The sequence below is a fragment of the Chanodichthys erythropterus genome, chromosome 3 (genome assembly GCF_024489055.1).
Source record: "Chanodichthys erythropterus isolate Z2021 chromosome 3, ASM2448905v1, whole genome shotgun sequence".
Taxonomy (NCBI): Eukaryota; Metazoa; Chordata; class Actinopteri; order Cypriniformes; family Xenocyprididae; genus Chanodichthys; species Chanodichthys erythropterus.
The window spans coordinates 47,410,231-47,428,909 of NC_090223.1; the positions used below are offsets into that span (position 1 = coordinate 47,410,231).

The 18,679-nt window shown below is 39.7% G+C and overlaps 1 protein-coding gene across 2 annotated transcripts in view; it reads right to left on the reverse strand.

Moving 5' to 3' along the window:
* Positions 1-14,631: 14,631 nt before the first annotated feature.
* olfm2a (olfactomedin 2a) overlaps positions 14,632-18,679 on the reverse strand; it is a 110,961-nt gene continuing 106,913 nt past the window's right edge. For both annotated transcript variants that reach the window (XM_067376447.1, XM_067376439.1), the window contains exon 6: positions 14,632-15,599. In XM_067376447.1, coding sequence (XP_067232548.1) covers positions 14,925-15,599 — 675 coding nt within the window. In that variant the 3' untranslated portion in view covers positions 14,632-14,924. The remainder of the gene's footprint in view (positions 15,600-18,679) is intronic.

Genomic DNA, 18,679 nt, shown 5'->3' on the forward strand with positions numbered 1-18,679 from the left:
CTCGAGGCTCGAGTGCAGCTGATGACTCTTTAAACTGATGCTCGAGGGATCAAGAATATTCCAATATACAAATAAGATTTCCTTCGATTACCCTGTCCTCATTTTCTTTTCTTGCATCCTCCCATTGCATCTCTGGGGTGAAGCTGAGGCACAAGGAAAGAGATGCATAGATGAGAAAAGCACCCCCTGTCTCGTCTTCTGTACAAACATACCGCGCTATCTTTAAAGAATGATGACGTGACTTTACGTCAGGTGACCTGTAAATGCGAAAAACCTGTTTCCATTGCAGTTTTGCGAAATAATGTATAGACCACCTCATGCGAGTGTAAAAACTTTTTTGCGATATTTGGGAGTTTTTGCAAAAATTCACTTCCAGAGTGTAATTTCAATTCGCAATTACAATTTGCGCAATTTGAAGGGTAATGGAAACGCAGCTAATGTGATTGTTACAGAATAGCAGACTTAATGGGTTAGTTCACCCAAAAATTTAAATTATGCAATTTATTACTCACCCTCATGTCGTTCCACACCCATAAGACCTTTGTTCATCTTCGAAACACAAATTAAGTTATTGTTGATTAAATACGATGGCTCAGTGAGGTCTGCATTGAGAGCAAAGCCATTCAAACTCTCAAGGTCCATAAAGGTACTAAAAACATATTTGAAACAGTTCATGTAAGTTCAGTGGTCTTAATATTATAAAGCAACAAGAATACTTTTTGTGCTCCAAAAAAACTAAATAACGACTTTTCAACAATATATAGTGATGGCTGATTTCAAAACTGTTTCAGAGCTTTACGAAACGAATCAGTGGATTGCAGCACCAAAGTCACGTGATTTCAGCCTTTTTGCCATTTAATAGGAGATCTGAATCACTGATTTGAAATAAAAGATTCATAAAGCTCAGAAGCTTCACGATGCAGTGTTTTGAAATCGGCCCATATAGATATTGTTGAATAAAGTCGTTATTTTGTTTTTTTGGTGCACATTTCTTGTCACTTTATAATATTAAGAACCACTGAACTCACATGAACTGTTTCAAATATGTTTTAAGTACCTTTATAGACCTTGAGAGTTTCAATGGCTTTGCTCTCAACAGAGGCCTCACTGAGCCATCAGATTTCATCAACAATGTCTTAATTTGTGTTTCGAAGATGAACGAGGGTCTTACGGATGTAGAACGACATGAGGGTAAGTAATACATGACATTATTTTCATTTTTGGGTGAACTAACCCTTTAAGATTGATGGAGAAATTGTGGAACTTTATAACAGCGACTGAGCAAAATTTCAAAACAGGCAAGTCATTCAGAATTAGTGAAGTTCCTAATTGTAATTTAGGGAGAAGTGAGCCCAACTAATCTTCAAATCAACAGCCAGAGTATATAAGCAGCTGCTTACCTCTCTTCAGTCTCATCTCATCTGCATCCCTCCACCTCCCCAAACTCCACCTTCATCTTAGGTACCTTGCCCTATGTAATCATTTCCTATATATATTCACTGTGCGGGGGGCATAACAGAGCCCCTCCTCAGTGGACAGCAAGCCAAATTAGCTAACCTAATACCCTAAAGATTATATGGGCAAATTAAATCATTAATAGCAGTTTGTGGTGATAAATGGATGGTAACTGGATTTACAGTTTTGCAGATGATTGTGGAGATTGTTGATGAGGATACAGGTAATGTGGGGATGCACACACCTCGTCTTGGTAGTGGTAAGTTAACAGGTAATCTTGCATTCACACAGGTATTCAGGACACAGGAGAATTGTGAGAGATACACTGGAGCTTGGTAATGCAGGTAAGTAGTCCTTGCACAAATGAGACCATACAATGTGGGTATCTTAGGTGTGTGCTTATAAGTGTGTTTTGAGGTGATGATCAGTGGCAAGTGCGGGTGATAACCAGGAGGAATGCTGGGAAATGTAGGAAGGAGGACTGGTGCACTTGTGACAGTGATAAGGACATCTTAAAATAAAGTGTAACCAAAGTTATACTATCTATTTATTTATTTAAATTTTTTTTTTGCCAAGTTGCTCAAAAGATTTGATGCCAATAACCTGGCAAACTTTAGCATGATTAGTTCTTTCTCAAAAGCCTTCCTCATTGTAGCAACCTGTTACATTTGCTTCCAGGTGGACTGATCTAAACCTGTGCACTCCAACTCCTGAAAATGGCACGTAAGCCAGTCATATTGGAGCCTGCCATATCAAGAAAATGCCTGCATTTTTATACGCAGTATGCATCAGGCATTCAGTGACAGACTGGGCGATCTGTGGGTGTGCCATCTGAGACTTTCAGCATCTATAACCCAACATATGCTGCTAACCAGCCATGCAGGAATTTTCAGCAGGGAGATTAATTACAAAGTACCCCAGAGTCCAGCGTCCGGTTCTACTACCAGACCTGTTGCTCTAAATGGTATTTGATCTTTCTCAACATGGTGTGGAATCCATTCTGACACCCTTTTATCACTCTATCGGTGGTAAAGAGCCTGGGAAATGGGCTCTCAGAGACAGAACTGCGGCATCCCTCAGCGAAGTCGGGAAAATAACTAACTGCCTGAGAGCGGGTGAGACTGATACGTGAGTGGAATCTTTAGCTGACTTGGAGAGATGGGGAACAGGGCCCCCGGGGGGTCTTGCGTGGCCCTTCGTTGGCACGCCGCGATGACGAATGACGTGTGAACACTGCAGTGTGTGTATGTTGGGATGTGGTGACAGGCTGGAGACCGCAGCACCGTTCTCCCGTTGACACTGGCTAGCTGTGATGAATGCAAAATTGATAGGGCTCATTGAAATTCACAGACAAGAGGAATCTCCATTGACTAGTTCAGCTGTGGCAGCAGCTTGTTTGGAGGAAATTAATTTAATAACAAGATCAGTAAGGCGTCGTGATCGTGGCCTCGCCCCAATTTCCATATTAATGAATTTGTGTGCGTGAGGCATTTTTTGGCAAGAAGTCATCACCTATTACCTTTCCTCCCCCTTGAGCTGTGTTTTGTTTGTTCAGCTTGGAAACAAATCCAAATCTTTCCCATGACACATTGGAGGGATAATGATGGGAAACACACTCTTCACTCTGGGAATCAAGTGTCAGATATTTGCCATGTAAGCATAATCTTGTAGTTTCTTGGTAATATAGATGTTATATGCTTTCAAATTCCAACAGAGCGTATAAATTTGCAGGCACTTGTCTTTTAATGTATATTTTGATGTATTATGTATGGTGTGTGTGGTGAATTGATGCTTTGAGTCCATAGACATAATAAAGATTTATGTGTCGGCTTGGGGGGCAGCTGTATTCGCTACGCCTGCATTATACAGCAGAAATGCAAAAGGAATACGGTATGAATTCAGTGTTTGTGCTCATCTGTCGAGATGCCCCAGAGATTGGCCTCTATGAATTCGTATTTCTCTGCAAAGGCAAATTAGTTGTTGTGTTGTTTTTAGACATTATCTTATTCTCTGTCTCTTCGAATTCTTCCCTCCTTATCTCTGCCTTTGGCTGCACTAGTCCAGACTGTCTGTTTTTTTTCTAATTTGCTCTCCAACAGGTCTCTCATTTATCTCAGGGCTTGTGTGAGAGGAAAGACTCTCTTTCTGCTGAACTGTGACTGCTCCAAATCCTCGGGCAGAGAGAACAACTCAATCACACTGAAACACTGAGAGCTCGCACAAAGGCTGGTCGTTTATTTCAGAGCTCCAGACTTTTCCTGCAGACACTAAAACTGATGCGATACAAATTCATTTTAAGTAATGTTACAGGTCCCAAAGAATGGGAAACTTTCTCATTTTCAACACATCAATGAGTATATTAAATGGAGTTAAAGAGTTAACTGAGGTTCGGGAACGGGGCCACGCCTCAACCAATCAGTTGTATAATGCATGTCAATCGGAACTCCATCTGTAAGAGTCAAAAAATCACGCAAAGGCAAATCCAAATTAAACCCTGCGGCTCGTGAAGACACATTGATGTCCTAAGACAATGAAACGATCGGTTTGTGTGAGAAACCAAACAGTATTTAATATCATTTTCATCATGTCCAGCTGCGTTCAGCATCCGGTTAGTGAGGTCAAAAAAACGTGCTCTGATGACGGACGTGATGTCTCGCGATTTGCTTCAATGAGTACGAGACATCACTTCTGTCATCAGAGCGCATTCAGACCTCACTAACTGGATGTGGAGGGCAGTTAGTCATAGTGGTGTATTAGAGGTAAAAAAATAGCGGTAAAAAATTACATAAATCATAAAACTATTCGGTTTCTCACACAAACTGATCGTTTCGTGTCTTAGGACATCAGTGTGTCGTCACGAGCCGCAGGGTTTAATTTGGATTTGTCTGTGCATGTTTTCATTGACTCTTATAGATGGAGTTCCCATTGACATGCATTACACGACTGACAGACGGAAATGGTTGGAGTTAAAAATCATCATTTGTGTTCTGCTGAAGAAACAAAGTCACCTACAGTACATCTTGGATGACCTGGGGGTAAGCAGATAAACATCAAATTTTCATTTTTGGGTGAACTATCCCTTTAACATGAATAGGCTGACGCTCTTAAAAAGTAATAATTTTTCCCCCAAACAAATGCTTAATAAAAAAAGGGGGTGTTCAACCCATTAAAGTACTGAGTAACTACATGGGTTAGGGGTAGGTAGTTATTACCCAGTTAGTGTCATTACTACAATAAGTATTTATATGCAAAACAGGACTGTCTGTAAAATAAAGTGTTACCAATTTAGTTTATCTAGCAGATGTAATAGTGATTTTTGCCTCGAAGGCTTTAAAAATTCATGCCTTTAAAAGTCAAGTCATGGGACACAAAAGTAGTGTATTCATAGAAAGTGACAGCAGTATGCAAGTCCACATGGAATCTGCACCTACAGAAACAGAAATCTACATTTTTAGAGAATTTGAAAACCTGTCAATCAAAAAAAAAAAAAAAAAAAATCCATACCTCGTTACATATTTTTAAATAAATTGAACCTACTGTACGTGCACTTACCAATACGAATGGCATACCCTCAACTCCCTTAAACATATTTTACCATGTACAAATTCACATTTTACTTCTGTATAGACCAATTCAGAGCAGACATAACAGTTATGTCACTTGCAGCTGTGCGCGCATAGTGGTGGCAGAAAAATAGCGGTAGCAAGTTGGAGGAAATTGTGCAAAATCCTCAGAATAAGAGAAAAATGTTTTGTTGGGTCTTTGGATGTCAGAAACGTAATGCATAAAATATACACTTAATTTTTTTTAATAAAATACTGTTGTTTAAAACGCCATTTAAAGCTAAACAGAGACAAAACCAGACTGGACCGAAACCTGCAATGATTAAAGCATGAATTTGATGTAAACAGTAAGTCTACATAATATTCACAGATGCAGTTCATAGAGGACATACATTGCAATTACAGCATGAAATATTTAAACCTATAACATTTTACATAAATAACTTTTAAATATAGCCTATAACATTTTAATTTCACAATTCTGACTGTTTTTCTTGCATTTGCGTGTTTATATCTCTCGGTTCGGACTTTATAATTCGCAATTGTGAGTTTATATCACAGTTCTGATTGGGGGAAAATTCAGAATGGCGGGATATAAACTTGCAGTTTTGAGGAAAATAAACAGAATAACGAGTATATCTCACAATTCTGTTTTTCCTTCTAAGAAATGTAAGATATAAACTTGGATTTGCAAGAAAAAAAGTCAAACTCAAAATTAACTTTTTCATTCTTTTATTCTGTGACTTCCATAGACTGCTACTGCACAACTGTCATTTGACTTCGCCCACAAAAAACCGTCATAGTTATTTGCAAACACATAATGGGTTTATTGTACACCTTTCTGGGTGAAACAACAAATTCAATGAGAAAAGAAAAATAGGGTGGAACTTCATCCACTAGAAATTTATTGGATCAGGAAAAGTGAGTTTGATGTAAAATGGTTGTAGTTGATGGGCTGAAAAATAAGAGGACTTAAATGGAGTTAAGAGTTAGTTCACCCAAAAATGAAAATTCTGTCATAAATTACTCACCCTCATGTCGTTCAACACCTGCAAGTCTTCAGTTATGTTAAACAGAAGCTCAAGCATACTTGCTTGACTTGCGAGAACTAATGAGGTTCATTCTCATGTGTTACGCGCAGCACGTTTGTCATATGTTCATCACATAAAGTGATCGTGTCTCTTTGGACTAAATGCTTGATTCACATGGATTAATTTAACGATCTCTTTATAAACTTTTTAAAGCGTGAAAGTGGTAGTTGCGTGGACTGTCAATGGAGGGACAAAAATCTTTTAGATTTCATTTAAAATATCTTTGTGTTTTGAAGGTGAATGAAAATCTTGACATGAGGGTGAGTAAATGATGACAGCCTTTTCATTTTCAGGTGGACTAACACTTTAAATCTTACCATGATTATGATGACAAATATAATTTTCTTTCAAATAAATTGTATGGATGAATAACAAAAATAAAAAAAAAACAGGAATATGTATAAAGATAGTAAATTGGGTTGATTTTGATTTCATGTTGACAAAATCAGCATAAAAACTGAAAAAAAAAAGGCTTCAGATTCTGTCTGGTCCTGGCCCACGGAGACTGTTTTCCCTAGCGAAGGTGTTGGTTAATCGTTTGAAAACATGTGCTTTGCCCTGTTGTTGGTGTAGGTTAGTTTGTGCCCGTCTATCCAGCCCCCGCACACCTACACACACTCCCACAACAACACGAGCACAGATGGCACACTGAAGGGGTTCTGGGAGAAAACAGGCAGTCCATCAGAAAACAGATTTCCCACAGAGAGAGGTGTATTATAGAGGAGGGTATGGGAAATTCTACTGTTGTCAGTATGGAGTCTGCTCACAAATTTAATGCAGCAGTTGGTCTGACCAGAATTTGAGTTTGTAAGGGAACGTAATAAAGGTAATACTGTCTGAGACGGACACGGGCGGATTATGAATGTTCTATTTGTGAGGCTCCGGGCCTGCTACTGGTTTAATCATACTTACTGCACGGCTTGGCTGAGCAGCTGGATTCCTATTACGGCTGCTTGGCCTGCTACCCTATTCTTACCCGATAACTATCAGCAGTCGTACCGGCATGGTTTTTTTCCTCGCTGCAGGGCTCAGGGCATTTTTATTCCACCTGATCTCTCTATGAACTTGTCTTCATCTTGTCCTATTTCTATCGAAACCATTCCGAGATGACACAGTCGCATAACCACCTCTCTGACCTAGACACCTGCAGCATCTCCTTGATGACGTCAAACCAGATTTCACGCCAACCTTATATTATTAAACCAGCCGTAATGGTTTTATTACTTTAGTGGAGTGTGGCATGTTCGAGCAGAAGGGGTATAAAGACAAATGACCTGTGGTTGCGCTGCAAAATATTTCTGCTTTATTGTCTTTCACAAATCAGCATGAATGAAATTAGAGCTAGGAGTACCAATCAATGTGAGTAAAAAAAAATGCAATTACAAGGGCAATTACGAACTGGTGTCTCGTGGGAGATAAGGAAGAGAATGAAAACGGATTACAACCTGCTTTCCTCTTGTCTGTCCTCTTTACACCTCTTTCTCAAGGGGGGGGAACAGCTGTCCAAACTTTTGAAAGCACCAGAATTAATTTCAACCTGAGGTGCCTCTTGTGCTGTTGATAGGAGACAGAAAGATTGAAGGGCAAATTAATTCTAACAGTGGTGCCACTTGCCAAACTGTATACCCACACTATCCAGTGGTCTGATGCTGTATATGATATGTATGTGTATGCCAGAATGTGGAGATCAGGGATGTTGTTAAAGATGTTGTTGCTTTAACATCTGTAACTCATATATGTAACACTTTTTGCACTATTTATTGCAGACCTATCCACTTTACTTTTAATGTAAGATTAAAGTTTAATCATTTTTGAATTGAATGTGTTTGGCTTCCAGTGACATAGGGTGCATCCGAAATAGGGGTGGGAATCTCTAGGCACCTCACAATTCGATTCGATTATGATTCATGGTTTGATTTAGTTTATGTGGCAGTTGTCCATGAGGGGCTGCCGCTTTACTTTTGTTTTGATGTTTATGTTTATTTTGTTATTAAAGTTACGTTGATCATTTGCCTCTTTCTTCCCTGAGCCTTTAACCTTATTATATTAGCCGCATTTCCACTGTCGGGCCAAAAGTGAGTGCGCTAGTGCATGCCAGGGCCAGTCGCATTTCCACTGTCACTTCCGGGGATTGTTGGGAATTCCTTGGGGCCAACGGCCAGGGTTTTTTGGCCCGCCGAATACCTTGATCCAAAGTGGGCCAACTGGGGCTTGAGGAGTTGCCATGAACACAGGCGGAGTTTATCTGAGTCAACACCGCCGCTCATTTCCCATGTTATTATATCAGGCTAGCAGCTAATGTCAACATTTAAGACATTTTCATATTTTCTCAATATTTTTCTAAATGTGTAAGCCTTTGGATTTAAAAGCTTTAATGGAGTTGTTTTGTGCATTCTTGTGATTGTAAATAAATGGAATCAGGTGCAACCGATTAGGTATGTGTTCTCTTTTTATGTGAAATGGCAAATACTAGTTTGATTCATTGATGTGCACTCCTGACACAAATTAATAAATTACTGTCACTGTAATATTTTTTTTAATTGTAAAAAATTGGTCAAATATCAACGCTGGAACCTTAAAGTCTTTAAGTAAAGGCCAAACATTTTCATCTGTCATGTTCATTTTGTGATCTAGCTACAGTAGTTTTCAGTCAGCTGGTGAAAAAGGTTGTGTAACGTTGTTCTGTTGAGGCGTGTTAAGGGCAAGTTTTAGAGAAGTGCTGCGGGGCTACTGGCCTGACAGTGGAAATGCAGCTTGATTTTAGCCACGGTGCTTGAGGTCTGAGGCTATTGGCCCAGCACTGGCTCGCACTGGCCCAATAGTGGAAAAGTGGCTATTGGTTCTGAAATCCGGGAGGAAGGAGGGTCACACTGTCGGAGAGCCTTCACTGCTGAGGGGGATTGCGGTGCTGAGGAGATTGGGCAGCATAAAGGAGCTGTGACTGCCAGTGGCTGCTCGAGGCGGTGGTGCTGGAGTGATGGACGTGGGAAGTATGCTCGCTGCCATCCACCTGGTTCAAGGAGGGTGACTGCTGTCTGTGAGGAGATGGAAGAGTTTAACGGAGGCCAGACTTGCTGCCGTCCGCCAAGATAAGGAGGAGCAGGCAGAGCGAGGGAATGGGGGGCTCACTGCCGGGTGCCCTTAGCCAGAGGAGAAGTTGTAGCACTAGGTGGTGGAGGAGTTGGAAGTCGTCCACAGAGGAGCATCCAGTACCATCGCATGGCACCGCGAGTGAGGGCCTCAGCTGGTTGCGGTCCGTGTGTTCTAGGAACCGGACTTATAATTGTTTTTCTTTTTCCTCTTTCTCCTCTCTTGCCTCTGTTCCTCCTCCTCCTTCCATCTAATTTTTTTCACCTTGTCTGTCCTTACCCCCATGTCCTGCAACCCCATGGGAGTAGAGAGCAGTACTCATGGCTTCCCCCCAGCCTGCGAGGGGCAATGGGGGTATGTGGCAAGCAGGATGGGGCCGAGAGCCATGGAAACTTGAGACTGGTATGGCACGCAGGTTATGCGAGTATTAATGAGCGTTACCTGCGTGCCACACCGGTCTCGAGTCCCCCAGAGGAGTTCAGGAAGGATAAAAGAATGACGACAGTGCAAGGAGAGAGGACCAGGCCTGGGACCTTGTTGTTGGTTTGTTTTAGTTTATGTGGCAGTCACCCATTAGGGGCTGTCACTTTACTTCCGTTTTGATGTTTATGTTTATTTTATCATTAAAGTTACATCGATCATTTTCCGGTTCCCACCTCCTCCTTCCCTGAGCCCTAACCCCCGGGGTTGGAAGTTGCGCCGGCGTGACCACCTTGCTTTTTTTCTTATCAGTGTGAAAGAGACTCAAAATGTCATGAATATGTTATAAGTAACAGAAATAAGAACCAATTTAGATCCCAAAGGGTTAAACCTTGTTACACGTACGCTTCCAGTTATTTTTCACTGTGCTCATTGCTGCTTCATGTTGCAAACTGGTATTTCTTACCATATTACTTTAGAGTATTGATTACTTAACTAATCTCATATACATATTGCAACGCTCAGTAAAAAAACAAAAACAAAAAAACATTCAGTAATAAATAGTAAAAAAGGATATATGAAAAAGAAATTGATTTTCTTACTCAGTATTTGTGTTTGCTGTGTATTTTTATGTTAGCTTAGCAACATGCTAATGCAAATCTCTAGTGAAATCAGTTGTTGTGAGTTCAGTTTCATGCAAGGAGTGCTATTTTTGTTTGTTTCTTTGGAGTGTAACAAATTGATCACTTACCTTAGAAGGCAGCAGTCTTTGTAGTCAGTTCCCTAATGTTTTCAAACATATATTATGTATAAAATATACATATAATATATGCATATAAGACCATATATATGTTATATGTATATAAGACCATATATTATGTATATCATTTCTAGAAAAAGTTACCATACAACTGGTCAGAAACTCTTTTTTTACTCAAATTTGCTGTGTGTTAGACACTGCATGTTTACTTGTCCTAGTATGTGCATCATGTGAAGAAGAAGAAAGGGTGTATCGGAGAGAGTGCCATTTTACAATAAAAGATAGCGTACACTGCAGTGGAAGGGAGGGCCTGCGGCTCTTTTAATTGGCTGCGTATGAAACAGCTGTCATGCCCGCCATTTGGGCTGTAAGTCTTAATTAAACAGCAGTGCATGCTGGGCCGGCTGCAGCCTCACTGAGAAGTGGAAGATGTTCTGTGAATCACACCGATGTCTCAATCGCACAAACACACGCAAAGGCGCTTACGATCTCAAGGGTAGTGTATCCATGTGTCCGTCTCTCTCCATAACGTCACCTCCATCACTTAAACAGACATGCTGCAGGATGCTAACAGACAGCCTTGTTTTTGTCATTGAAAGTTTACTGTAGTCCCAATGCACTTGTCTTAAGAGAAAGGGCGCAGTGTAGATGCAGTGGGGGCTGTTAAACGCTCATCTTTTATTCAGGAGGGACGCTTGCTGATTTGAGGCACTCAAATAAGAGATGTGACTGTGCTAATGTTGTTCCACCCACAATCAAGATTCATGAGGCCTAGGTGGATGTTTGTGTCTGAAAGAGAAGAAGAAAGAGAGAGTGTACAGCTTTCTTTGTATTTCTTTCGCTTGGCTTCAAAGCATTGCAGCATTCTCAACATGATTTCTATTTTTAGGGGCCTCACTGCATCAAAGCTTTAATTCCCTGTACGTATACAAATGAAACAATTATTCAGAACTCTTCACAAGTCTTACATGCTGCAGTGTGACACACTTCAGATTATTTTCCTGTTATTTACCTTGTTGTAAATTGCACCAAGCCTGTTTTACACCACACAAAAATGTGTTTCATCTGCCATATTAACAGGATGCAGCTTTCACACTGCAAGCATAAGCAGCATTTCAAGTGGAGTTCATTTGTGCCTTGTGTAGCACTGTGATCTCAGAAGAAAATATGTTGCACTATAAACCTATTTATCAGCACAATTCTAAGCAATATAGGATTTTATGAAGTAATAATGAAGTAAAAACACAGTGGGTGTCGAGTGTCAAGGGTACTCCATTCTTATTGGTAGTTGTAAGACGGTTCAGTTTATTCAAAATAACACAATGAACTACTCACATATGGTTTGAAAAAGATGTATTTTAAACGCTCTTTTTGGTGATTGGATCATGATCGAATGGCACTTAAAATTAAAAGCCAGTACATGAACCCAAGATGCATTAGAAATTACATTTGCAGAGGGTTTGAGGCAGAGTGTAATCACACTTAATGAAGATATAAATGCGAATGTGTTTTCATTACAAATATACAACTACATAATATGTGAGGTAGCGCTGAAAATACACTGAAACATTAAAGCGTTGGTCTTTTTCTTTTTATTCTGGACTTGTAATGTAAAAAAAAAAAAGATAACAGACAGTTCTTTTGTGAGCTGCTCACCTGATTTAATGACCAATACCCCATGAATTATTGCACTGAACTACACTTGTTTCACATTTCTTTCTGGGTATTTTTGTAAGATGATTTTTTTCACACTTTCTTTACTTTTACTCCCTATTGTCCTTTATTATGGGAAATATTCATAAATATGGGAAACACAATAGACCATATACCAAGTTTTAATTCATTTCCATGTTGATTAATCACTATTTGGATTCAAATACTGTACGATCATGTTTGTAGTTCTCAGTGGCTCTTGATACTCTTGACAGCCATTTCATAATTTATTAAAGGAAAAAAATCAATGTGTGGTAAATTAAAAAATCACTTTTCCACAAGTGTTGTGTAGCAGAAATGCTCTCGGTCTGAAAGCATCACACGTTCCTGTTGTTGCAATCGGGCTGCTGCATCATTTAAGTGCATGCAGTGTAAAACAGATCTGGGATTCATGCACAGCTGCTCTTTCCAGCAATAGTGTGCTGAACTCACAGGAGAACTGAATTTGCTGAATTTGCATAATTTTCTACCTCTGAAAATTACCTCTGTAATTTTTTACCTTTATTACTGCTAAAGGGTTAATATAAAACTCTTAGCTTTATCATTTACTTATTTGACCATTTTGTGGTTCTGCCCGTTTGAATTAATTGCTTTTTTTCTTTCTTTTTTGCTTCTGTGCCTTTAAGACTTCTATGTTAACAGCATTCAGCTGTGACAGATTCACAAAACAATCTGCTCTGAAATGTGTCAAACAATCCGTTAAGATTGGTAATGTAAAAATAAAGGTAAAAAGCAAACTTCAACTGCTTGTTGCCAATCATGGGACCCTTCAGAAGAATATGCAGAGCTGTAGGTGCTACACATAAGCAGGAACGTCACAGCATTTGCAACTTTACTTGTCAATTCTGGTGTTTATGGAATAATAGTATCTTTCATAATAATGTGACTGGGTGGGCCAAGTTTCCAGATATCAAAGTTGATGTGGAATTGTGGACAATTGTATGTTAATGTCTTTTAATGGGTTTCTGACATCAGAGTTGATTGTGCAGTTAAGCTATAATTGGTATTTTTAGACTTAAAGGCCATTCACACCAAGTAGGATAACTATAGTTAACTAGTTCTGTAAAGTTTTAATAATCCTTCTAATTCTATGAGAATACATAAGTTTTCATTACCTTAGAATGAGCAATTTCTATCTCATACACTGCGTGTCCCCCCCGTCAAGTCGCCATTATGCGCCGGCATGTTATTACAGCAGCCCTACATGGACAAACTGCTCTACAGAGCGCGTTTAGTCACTATGTTGTTCTCCTTCTAAATGGTTTGTGTTTTTAGAGGCAGCTTGCATTGTCACTACATTGAATATGCACAAAGTAGTAGTAGTACTCGTCTGGTTTATTAGAAGCAGAGATCGTTCTTTGTCAGAAGTAAGAAGAAACCTCATTGTTTCACACAGGCTACTCTCTGCTGATTCAGACGACGACATCTTTGTCTTGTGTTAGCCAGACGGCCACCATAGCTTCTCCGAAAGGGAGGGGTGTGTGCCGTTAATTGCAGTTCGCAACCTCACCACTAGATGTCGCTCAAAAGTACACATTGCACCTTTAAAACATTGACAGCTAATCAGAAGCCACCCGACTTTAAAGAGCTCAAGCGTTTAAAGTGGCAGGTGACATAATTGCAGCGCTTATAATAAACATAATGTTATCTTCCATTGGTTTGGATGCAAATATAGTTATTGAGTTATCTTTAGTTTATAGTTATTGTTTTTGGTGTGAATTGGTCCTTACGATGAAGTTTTGAGTTAATAAAATCACAGTATGGATGATCTTTTTACCATAAGTGTGGATCGACTGATTCGGCACATGCACAGTGAGCCTGTCTTTTTAAGCGCTTAAATACTCGCACTTGCACTGATGTCCATGTGGATATGAAAATTGAGCTGTACACCGATAGTTTGCACTAACATTGGCAGACTATGCTGATGATAAAAAGGACTTCATGTGTACTGTTTGCGAGCTGACGAGGTATGCAGCAAGTATTCTTTGGACTTAAATTAAATAAAGAAAACATCTAACAGGTAGTTGGACAAGCCCACTGTTTCTAATTTAATATTTTTTACACAGCCTGCTGAGAAGGCATGCCTTGTAAGAGAAATGGAAACAGATTGCAACTTGGCGACAACAACAACAACAACAGCAGCAGGCATCAGTTGTAGCCTGGGGCCTCATCTGTCCAACTAAATACTTTTGCTTTTTATTCATCCTTCTGCTGTCTCCCGTTTCTTCACTTCAGCGACCTCACCTTTCAGCCCTTCGTGTCACAGAACTCCGCCTGACTGACGTCTCTCCTCAGGACGAATGACACCAAACAGGAGCTAAATTCTCTTCCTGAGGCAGTCAAGAGGAGCTCGGCTCATCCTACTGTGGCACATCTCTAGTTATATATTACGGCTGGAGTTTAGATAAAGGCTTTGTAAAAGAGTTCACACACTAAGAATACTGACCAAACAAGCATTTACACAATTTTTTCACTACAGAATGCAACCATGGCTATCTGGGGAGGAAAAAGAAAAAGATGAAACTTGAAAATGGTAAAGTTTGATGTTTATTTATTCTTTTTTTTTTCACAAATAAAAAGAAAGTACTCATGCTGAATCATCACAGGAAAGAAAATAAAGGCTCAGTCCATATACCAGTACCAATCTTGCTCTTCTGAGAACATTAGATGAATAATAGCACTCTATGAATTTTGGAATGCAGTAAAAAAGTCTAAGCTTTAGTCATGTCCTCCTCCACATACATGTTTTGTATATGTGTGTGATTTGTGTGGGCATATCAGTGTGTGTATATTTGTGTATGAGCAAATGTGTTTTTGTAAGGTCTGCTTGACCTAGTCCTCAGCGGTTTTGATGACCTGGAACAATGTGACGTTGTAGAGGACTTGATGTCCGTTGTTCCAAGTGTAGAGCACTCGTTCTCGGGGGTTGTAGTCCATCATGGAGATGTGGGAGTATTGGTTATGGAAGGGGATGTCTGTGTACTCATAGGTTGAGGTGTTGGTGTAATATGCAAAGTAGATCTTAGCACCAGCCAGATGGGAATTGGTGACGTAGAGTGTGCCACAGATCATGAACGACTCGCCGGCGCTCCGTTTGGGGAAGCCTGTGTCCCACGTCTGAAGCACTTCCAGGCTTTGTGGCTCCAGACGGCTAATGACGATGTTTCCAGCGTTAGGAATGGTGGTGTAGACGGCCCACAGCCCGTTCTCGTCAGCCATGAGGTCGATGTCGGATGATCCGCCCCAGGAGTAAGGGAAGGTGTTGTTATAGCCCGCGCCGCTAAGACTGCGCTGCACCAGGACACTTCGGGATCGGAAATGGTACTTGATGAGGATGTTACTCTGGTATTTGTTGTAGTAGAGGGAGCCGTTGTAGACCACGTGGCCTGTACCAGCCCAAGGGTGGGGCAGAAGATGCTGCACAAAATTCTGGCCCTTCATGAAGTCATTCATTGTGCGGTACTCCAGGACACGACGTCCCTTAAAGTAACCGTCCATTGACCACACCTGAGACAGAATAAGATACAGAAATGTAAAGTGCATGATGGTTAAAACGTATATACTGCAGTGTCATTATATGCAGTGTAAAAACAAATTTAGATATTTTTGTTAACTGAAAGAAAAATTTTAAATAAACTAAAATACATTTTGATGACTCCAAAACTACTGTAAAATAAAATAAAAATGGCCGCATTTTTTTTTTGATACATGGTATACAGTCAAAAATTATTCAGACATTTTTGATATATTTTTACTAGTGGGTGCAGGACACTATAGTTCATTTATGTAAATGAGGATAGCAAAATAAAGTAAACTGACATATTATACCCAAAAATTCTTCATACAGTGGACTACCAGTAAAATTGATAAAAATTTGGAACCAAAAAATATTCAGACACTTTGACCTGACCATGTTTTGCTTAAGTGTTATCTGACATAATTAAGATGATTTTTTTCTGAACTGTATTAATGAATGTAATGTTCAAGGTGTCTGAATAAATTTTGGTTCGACTGTATTATAAAACTTGAAACCTTTACAACCTGCTTGAATTAAACATGAAAGTGCCATTAAATTACACACTAGACTGTGCTAAGAAATGTAATACCCTAAAACACTAAAAAAGAAATTAAAAGCAGAAACTGAAAAAAGCTAATCTAAAATAAAACTAATAAGTTGAAAACTACATAAAAATGAACAAATCTTTACCCAAACTCTTAATTTGTAAGACATTTCTTAGTCACTAATCCATGTTCCATGACCAAGTGAACTCCTTTGTACAAAAGCACTGATGTTCTTGTTTTCATTTAAGCACAAGATGCTCTTTGGATTATTTTGCAAATTATGCTGAAGGATCATCAGCTTTTACTAGGGATGCTCACATTGACCGTTTAACTGTTAACCGAAAGTAAGAATTTTAACCGATTAATACTATCAGTTAAACGTTTTTTTTTTTTTTTTTGCTGTTTGCTGCATGGTTAAAGAAAAATATGCTATATATACCTCTATACATATACCTATAACTCGCGGGGCGTTTCACACGTGCCAGACATATTTCGCTAATCAACAAGCAAAATGAAGCGAGCGAAATGAAGTACTGACCATTTCAAGTGTCAGGCGCGCCGTAAGCACGGGGGACGGGGGGGGGGGGGCAGTTTTGAAAAGACAGAATTCGACCCCCGCACTTTTGATAAAGACTATCATCTTTTAGCTTAGGATATTTTCTTTCAAATGAGAACATTTTCACGTTTCTGTGAGCTTTTGTTCATAAATAATCAATTGTTTTGTCGCAGATGTGAAGAGGAAATGCACTCTCGAACAGAGCAAGCAATCGATCACAGCGTGCTAACGTTTTAGGACAGGACGATCATGGTATATAAATCGTGGCCGAACGTTAGCGTTTGTCAATCAAGCAAAACCGTCCATTCAGAAACCGAGAAATTTGACACTTTAAGGTGCGTTCACGCAGCCTCGTAATTCCTGTAGTTACAAGATTCTAGCTTGCAAAAAGCGTTCACGTCCTCGTAGAGCTCGTAATTACAGCTTGTAAGCTGGGAGTTTTCTGATAGCTCCCACATGTGCCACGTGGCCGCTGTACCACCTGACCGCTGTAGATTCATTTAGGCGTTGATAGTGGTGCCATGGAAACGCATAATTCCCAGTCCAAGGACCAAAAGGACGTGAACAGCTCCGAATATAACGTCACGTGTTGTCATTTTCAAGATACCGGTAAATACGAGGTGACGTGAACGCAGCTTAAGGTAAGAGGCTGATCTCTCAGATTGACGCACGAGCTGGCTTGACTGAAGTTTGCACCGTCCGTGGTCATAACAATAGGGACTTTAAGCAACAGCTGTTGATGGAACGGCAACGACGACCGGAAGTAAACTGTCAACTGCCGTAGCTAAAGAACGCAAAAATCACTAAGCAACAACAAAGAGGATGGCGTGGATCATTTAATCATTTGACATAGTAAACAATACATTACATGTAAATAAAAGCAAGAGAATGGTTGCTGTTGGCATTAAATGACATACAGATACAACTAAAATACCACATAACCATAGAACATAACATTTACTTATCTAGTCTGTCACGTATTATCGACTACGGCAAATCGGCTACCCTGCCGTAGTAGACGGTTACAGTAGAACGTCAAGAAGCAGCAGTTAAATTTGCGCATGCGCAATGGAACGCCAGAATGCCGTTGCATCAGCAGCTGCTGCTTAAAGTCCCTAATAACAATCCTTGAGGTAGGCCTGCTATTTTTATTTGACGGAAAAAATTTCTAAAATACCGGTTGTTCAAAGCTTCAATGGAATCGATGTGTTTTTGTTTTGTCATCTTAATTTGTTAAATATTTAAGTGAAAAATATTTAGTGTAGGCCTATTTATTTTCTGCCTTTTATTTAAATAATTTTTTTCTGTTGTCAGAAACGCTGCAGGTGCGTGACAATTTGATAATGTGAATCCAGGTTCTGTTGCTTATCTGTTCTATGCTGCTGTTTGCATGTTAAAATAAACCCGTGGAAGACACAGACACTCGTCAATTGTATTTTTTATTTAATGTCATAGCCTATATATGTCATATTATCATCATATACAATATTATAATCTTATCAGTTAACGGTTAATAATCGGATAATGAGCGTCGGTTGTCGGTCGAGAAATTTAACCGAAATGAGCATCCCTAGCTTTTAAACATTCATGCAGCTTGAGTGCTGGTGATATTAAAGCTAAATGGGGATATATACGAGATATTAAGAAAACTGAATTACAATGAAATTGAAAAAAAATGAAAAACAGAAGCTTTTTCACTAGTGGTCCCAGACTTTTGGTCCCTTCTGTATGTATAAGAATGAACCAGGTTAGAAATGAAAGCTGAGATTTGTGTGCCGAGAATGGAGTAGAGAAAGTGTATACCTGGATGAAAGTACAGTACATCAAAAGAGACGCCATCTCCTGACTTACTTTTGAGAGAGTGACAGCAGAGCCTTTCTTCCTGTGTAACCAGCAGCGACTCTCACTGTGCACAGTCAGTGTGTTTTTGTGTGTGTGTGTGTGTTGTCAAATCTATTGATCTGCTCGC